We start from the raw sequence: 7,572 nt of genomic DNA, 5'->3' as shown, positions 1-7,572 counted from the left end.
CAGCTTGCATTTTATCTATTAACATTTCTACGCATTGGAGTATCTCACCCTTGGCTTTGTAGAGGACAGATTGTGTAAGTGGTACATTAATGGATTGTGGATTTTGTTGCATACTATTATAACGTGCCACCTCACGAGCCATTGTTGTTATAAAGGCGGCTGGACGAGCAGTGGCTATTAAACGTAAGGCATGTCGTGCAGTACGACAAGCATCGGCTTGTGGTGTTAAAGGAAGTTTATAGTTCAAATTGGGTACAGATTTGCCCTCACAAGCCAATTCCAACAGTCCCAGTAACACTTTACTGACATCCAAATAGGGTTCCCAAACGGTAAAACCGCGTCCCAATAAATCTATAGCAGCCCGTCGAAGAGGGGTATATTGAGGCAACTTTGGTGAAGGTGGGGCATAGAGAAGATGAGCCAAAGCCATTGATGTTAAACGTGCCAAATTGTTAGCTATACCAAAACCTTCTACAACAGAAGATTTACGACGTTCTGCCACACTACCACCGGCCGAAGTTCTACTTGGGGAATCTTGGTTAATATCTTGACCAAATTCAGCACCTATTACACCCAACAGTATAACGGCTGTAGTTTGTTTTCGCTTCAATTCGGATAAACTGGACGGCTTGCGTATGATTTCTTCTTCCTCTTCTTCATAGTCTTCACCGCCATTGTCGACTTCACTTACAGCTGAACCACCAGAAGTATTATGGCCATTGGCGCCATTTGTGTTTTGCACATGCTGTTGAGCGATTGGTTCTGTGTGCGTATACATGGGTAGATATTGAGCCCAGCTTTCAACCAACTGTTTGCGTCCACGCTTGCCCATACGTCTGAGTTCTCCTAAGAGAATTTGCTGAGCTGCTTCACGTATTTCTATGCAATGATGTTGCCAGCGTTTGGCCATCATTTCCACCTGAGGTCGTTTGAATTTCTTTGGTTCTAAGGCTTCGATTTTATCGGGCAATAGGAAACAATGATGAGTGGATAAAAGACTCCAGCCTTGTTTTATTTGCGATATATGATGAGCCAATAGGTCTTCATGTTGTTCTTCGGTTGTGAGCGTAGAATCACTGCGCTGAGCCAGACGCATTAGTTTTTTGCTTCTTTCGCTGTCGGGCAAAAATGAGGCCGAATTCATGGAGAGCAAAGTGTTGGACATGGCCACCAAAGCCAATATATGATTGGATGTTAGGGTGGTGCTCAATTCCCAGTGCAAGCGTGAAGTAAACACTGCAGTTAGTTCTTCTTGTCTTAGTAATTCGGCTGGAATGTCACGTTTCTTTGAGCTGCTAGGAGCTACCACTTTCATGCCCTCGGGTATTTCAAAGTTATTCTGCCAAGTGGGCAGCAATAGCGACATGTAGCCTCCTTTGGATAGTATGCCAAATGAGACGGGCACCATTGGTCTTAAGAGACCCAATTGCGATTCACACACTTTGTCTAGGTGAGGATCCAAACCCCAGGAATGCAGCAAAGATAAGAGTAGCTGAGCCACCTCCATGACTTTGGTAACTTCCATTTTGGAGGCAATTTTACTTTTCAAGTCTGTATTTTCGCTGTCCTGTTCTTGTGGTTCTACCACCACCTTCTGTAGACTCTCCTGTACCTTGGCCTGCACCTTTTTCTCCACAATTTCAGTTTTTTCTTTGAATTTTTGCACAAAACCATGTTTATCTTTATCCTTTAGTATTTTTTCCATGTCGCCGGCCTTGTTTTTGACCTTACCAAAGAAATCGCTGATTTTCTTGGAAGCCTCCAAGTGCAAAGTTTTATCTTTTTGGTTGTTGAGAACCACACCCAAAGCCTCCAACTCACTGGGAGTCATTTGTGCATATTCTTCGCTGTGTAGCTCAAATATCAAACCCTCTATATCGAAGAACAGTATATGACTTTCAGCATCTTTTGGGTTGGTGCGCAGTCCTTGTATTATCAAGGGATTGCTGCGGTGTTTCATAAGAAAATCAAAGTTGCCTTGATTGTGACCGTGGAGCTGTTGCCATTGGGTAATGCCGCGTTGGGTTGCATGACGTATGGCATTCATATTGCGCGATTTAAGACCACGAAAGAAGTGTACCGCTGGATTGGCCATGCCCATTTCAGCATTAGAAGAGGCTGGACTACAAGAGGTATCATCGGCCACTTGTTCATCGCATACCATTAATACTTCTTCGGCCAACATGCCGTGTAAAACACGATCCAAGTGACCAGTTTCCATTTGCCACACATACACCGAACCATCAGAACAACCTACTATAAGAAAGTCATCTAAAGGACGCCATTTAATGGTTACCACTGGGAACAAATGACGACTGGCCAATGTCACACATTTACGCTCTTGCAAACTGAGCAACGTGACCGAATGATCCGATGCTACAGAACAAATGCACTTTAGAATACGTGAGCTGCAAGTTTCCGGTGGCACTAAAAGTTGTGTGATTTCTCCGGCATGTACACAGAAGCGATGCAGTAAACTGCCACTATATAAATCCCACAGACAAACAGCAAAATCTACACCTCCAGACAGTAAATAAGACTTCTCATAACGTGGATGCACCAATGAGGGGCACAACAGACAATTAACACGACCCCTGTGGCCATATAGGATCTGGTGTGAAGGCCAATCGCTAAAATTTTGCTTAATACCTACAAGTAGCTGCATCATTACTGTCTGTGTGGCGGGCACTATGACTATTGAGCCATCCTCACGACCAATAACCAAACGACTTTGTTGGGGTAAATAAATGCTGGAAGTTAATTTTACGGGGTGATCGGTGATACGGGCCAACTGGTCCAATATGCCCACGGGAGGGGGATCCATCATGGACCAAGCTTCCACTAGTGAGGTACAAACGGAGGGTTTGAGAACACGCGGAGGCATTTGTTTCGCTTGCAATATGCTTATATTGTCCAAAGGAACATCAGGAACTGTCCACACTGAAATAAAACCTTCTGAATCACCTCTCAGGAGATAATAGGTGGCTGGTTTACCCTCAGCATCAGTGCGTAAAAGTTTCATTGCTGGAGGACAGGACAAAACTTTGTCACCCGGATGTTGTAGCACATAATACAGATAGGGAGAGTCGCGTACTACACTCTTCGAATGGAATTCTTTATTGTCGGGTATACAGTTGGCGGGTAATTTATATAGATAACCCTTGCCCTCATCTGTCCAAAGCATTACACGATCGGAACTTATAAAGTCACCTCCCTGCCAACGTTCTCGTGTAGGGGCGATCACCGAGCATAGCACTGTAAAATCGCCAGCATCATAAATTTGCCAGTATTTGGTGCAAACAATTAAAACAGTTCGCTGATTTTGAGAGCAACAATTCATGGTTATTGCATTAAGACAGCGTATCTCTTTGGACTCATTCTCGTAAATGGGTTCGGCATGTTTGTTCTCATTACCGGTCAATGTCCACACTTTCACCGTACCCGTAGTGGTTATGGCCAAAACGACATCATCTTTGCGACGCATAGGTCGCAAAACATGTAAAGCTGATATCCAATCAGGCTTAACTTTGGAACTCAACATGTAAATAACCTCCAGACTAAATGGATCCATTACCATGATTTCCGGATAGTAACCAATACAAAATAGTCTAACATCATTACTATTTGCTGTGTGATAACTTTGTATTTGTGTATGAACTTGAGGCAATTTTACCGATTCGGCACATTTGCCATCTGTCAAGTCCCACGTGCACATTTCACATTCACTTTTCCGACGAGCTAACTAGAAAATTATTATCGGCCAGTATGGAGGCTTTTACCAAGCAAAGGACTGGTGCTGTATGACCCACCAATAGACAGCGTGGTGACATTTTCAATGTAGTGGGATCGACATGCCACAGGCATATTTGACCATCATAGCAACCTGTTGCTAAAGTTGTTTGATCATCTGATAGAAAAACACTGGAAACACAGTGTGTGGGGGCAGAGGGCCCCCACAACACTACCGGCACCACAAGATTGGTGCTTACCATGGCTCTTTAAACACCAGCTACTCTTTAACTAATTGTTGCGATTATTTGTTGTCACAAGTAGTAATCAAATTTAGTTATAAAATTGTTTGTTGTTTGCGTTGTAGATAATCCATCAATGTGTTTTATAAGCAATTGATTAAGGGTAGAAGAATAGGGGAATAGAAAGAAGAAAGAAAAACGTATACAATAAAAGATAAAACTAACTAACTCTCTTTAAAGTAGAGCAATTTTAAATTATTTGCTTTTTTTTCTTCTCCATTCTTATATTACGCGCGTGTTTTCGTGTTTTCTTGGGTATTTAATTATTTGTTGGGAAATTTAGATAATAAGTTAAGATTATGTGGTGTTTTACTTTAAAAATTAAAATGTTTTTGGGTTCTTTTTTCAGTTGTTTGTTTATTGGTAACATATTGAGGAAACCGTTTACAGCAAATTGATTATCATTTTTTTTAATGGTTTGATAAAAATACTCCTTTGGTTTTAATTTATAAAGTTAATAATGTTGGTGATTTTTTCATTGATTTACATTTGTTATTGAAGAAAGTTTTATTTATTATTTCAATTTGCAAAAAGTTAATGAGGATTTCATAAAAATAGTAAACTTATTTTATAAAATGCTGCACAATAAATTGCTCAATTGATGAGGAATAGTTTAAAGCTGAAATTTTGGTTTTTCAAAAGAAACACCTATTCAACACCTTCTTCAGTAATGGAAAGGTTTAATATTGAATTTTAATCAAAAACCTATTTTTCAACAAAAATTTTGCAAAAAGTTATTTTTGAGAAAAACTTTTAATTAATTTCCAAAAAATGGACTTTTTACCAATAACATTATTTTTTCAAAAAACTGATTTTCACAAAAATTCGACTATTCGCCAAAAATGACATTTTTACCAACCAATTGACTTTTTACCAAAAATCGTGATTTTACCAAAAAAATAAAAATATATATATTTTTGACTAAAAAAGTTAAGTTTTCACCAAAAAATTAATTTTTCTTTAAAATACGAATTTTCATAAACATGAACTTTTCGATTTTTTCCCAAACGGTCGATTTTTTCGCCAAAAAAATTGGAAAACATTTCTTTAATAATACGAATTTTCATAAAAATCAGTTTTGTACCAAAAATTCAACTTTTTGTCAAAAAATGTTTCTTCTCACCAAAATTGTCTAATTGTCGTTATCGTTAAAAAATAAGTTTTGTCCAATTTGTTTGCAATTATATTGTCAGATATACCAGAACGACCTGATGCTGACACTAACTACTGGTACTAAAGGTTGCCCTCATTGTGAGAGATTAAATAGTCCAACATGGTTGCCTATTATATCGCTAACATCGACGCCGATCTACGGCAGTCATAAAGTTGTCATGTCAAACTAAATAACGGGGATATGAATTTAAGGATGACAATTTGTATTAAGCAAAATTTGTGGCTTAATCGCCAGGTTTGAAAGAATGTCTTAGCACTCAGCGAAGTTAAAAATTATTTCATCAAGAGACTTTAAAGAAAAGGTGCTCGAAATTTGACAGCTGGTTTACTGTAAGTAAATATGTAGATGGAAATATTGTATATTTTATAATACTTCAGCCAATGTTCCAGCCACTTCAAGACCCTAATACCTGCCTACTTAATAATACAGAGTTAAATATTTTTCTTCTAAAACATTTCTGACCCACATATCATTACTAATCATTACAAAGATTTGTCATCTAAATAACATTTACTTTCTTATGTAACATTTTTCAATGAATAGCAGTTATGAAGATAATACAAGCAAAACTAATTCTAATTTATACAAACTAACGTTAACCATTTTATGAAATTAAACATTTAAATGTTTCTCTTTAATATTGTATAGTATTAAAACAAAAATGTATTAATTTTCGCAATTAAAAAAATAAAAATTCATTCCTATATTTCCCCTCACAACTGTTATTAAGCAGAATCAAGTGGTTTTCATTCGAAAAATGCATGAAAACTTTTAAAAAAACACCCAGTCGAAGCTCAATTAAAATGAAATTTCTATAAATTAATTAACTATTTACCACATCTAATAATAATAACAAACAACAGTCATGAACAAAAAGGGGAGTTGGAAGGAAGATGTGGAAAGAAGAAAAAACCACATCATTTGAGCAATTAGAGCGAGTGACAGTTTCCAAAAAACAAACACACGAGACGACAAACCAACATATAAAGAATGAATGAATGATTAAACAAAATAGAAAAAGTAAATAATACCTGTGGCGTAATAAAGAATTGAAGAAAAAAATTAATAAACAAATAAAGTGAACAAAATAAAATGTACTTTTTCTTTTAAACTAACATTGTATGTTTTTTTAATTATGTGACAGCAGCAGCAGCAGTTATAGTAGAGAACTTACTCTTCCACCACCACCTCCTCCTTTTCCTGGTTGTGTATTTTTTAATTGCTGTAGCACACTCGCCAAATATTATATTTTATTTTTAATTGTTTTCGTTTTTTTCTCGTTTTCAACTACAGAAATGATCAATAATTGTTTGCTTAGAAGAATTTATTTAATATTTTAAATTTTCACTTTTCTGCACTACTTTTTTATTTTTGTTTTTTGTGGGGACGTCGATCAAACGACCAGCGTATTGAAAAATTAGAACTTCAGTCTTTTAGTCTCCAACAAGGGTCTGTTTGTTGTTTTTTCTTGGTGTTTTTGCAAGCAACAAAAAACATCAAAAAAGCACAAAGAAAAACAAATGACAGCAATAATAAAAATATTTTTGTACAATTAAATGACAAATGTTTTTAAACACCAGGGAGACGACGACGACGTACAGCAGCAGTAGTTGTAGTAGACATCAGCAGACAGCAGCAGTTATGGAACTTCAATGTCGTGCACTTCACCACCACCACACACCACAATGAACAAAAATATTGTGAAAAAATTTCTGTTAAGACGTAGACGACGTCGTGTTGATTTATATTTTGTTTTATTTTATTTTTTAGGTTTAATTTCTTTTCATTTTTATTTTTCACATTTCCAAAATAGTTATGAATCTTTTGGTATTTGTTAATTTATGTTTTCTTATGAAATATTTGTATTTTTTTGCAATATTTTTACACCTTTTTTTGTAACTTTTCAACAAGAAGAAAACGAAAATATCGACCGAGTTATAAAAAACTATTATATCGATTGTCTCGCGTTCTGTCAAATTGTGTAAGAACGTAAAAGCGCAAAGACAACGAATAAAAAACCAACAAATACGTTATTCAATGTCACGTAATGTTAAGCACAAGGGAAAAATTGTGATAATAGTGATGCCACCGGATGATAATTAGGGGGTTTGTTGGGGATATTTAAGGGTTGAGGGAGAAATTGTTTTTAATATAATTTAGGGATAAGGGTATTCTAACGTCATATTTATATAATAAATGATTTGAATTTTTTTTACTAGAATTTCTTTTTAAAAAATGTTCCAAGAGGTCCTAATCCATGACAAAGCAGAACCAAAGCAACGAAATTGCTCGCATTTTTTCATCTTCTTCCTCATTCCGAGGAGATTTTACTAAAGAAATTAAGAGATCAAGGTTGATCATCTCTTT

The 7,572-nt window shown here is 36.4% G+C and overlaps 1 protein-coding gene across 1 annotated transcript; it reads right to left on the bottom strand.

The window, feature by feature from the left end:
- Positions 1–4: 4 nt before the first annotated feature.
- On the bottom strand, positions 5–7,171 carry LOC119614392 (WD repeat-containing protein 7; the record flags this gene model as incomplete). The annotated part of the gene is given in 3 exon segments (XM_037970525.1): positions 5–3,727; positions 3,729–4,020; positions 6,322–7,171. Coding segments are annotated over 2 exon segments (3,987 nt in total), but the record flags the coding sequence as incomplete, so codon positions are not given.
- Positions 7,172–7,572: the final 401 nt, after the last annotated feature.

Source organism: Lucilia sericata, unplaced genomic scaffold (assembly GCF_015586225.1).
Source record: "Lucilia sericata isolate MDLA Ls3-8-SP2 unplaced genomic scaffold, ASM1558622v1 Contig002847F_arrow, whole genome shotgun sequence".
NCBI classification, from domain to species: domain Eukaryota; kingdom Metazoa; phylum Arthropoda; class Insecta; order Diptera; family Calliphoridae; genus Lucilia; species Lucilia sericata.
Note: the sequence above shows the minus strand (reverse complement) of the source record. Positions and strands in the feature narration are given on the sequence as shown.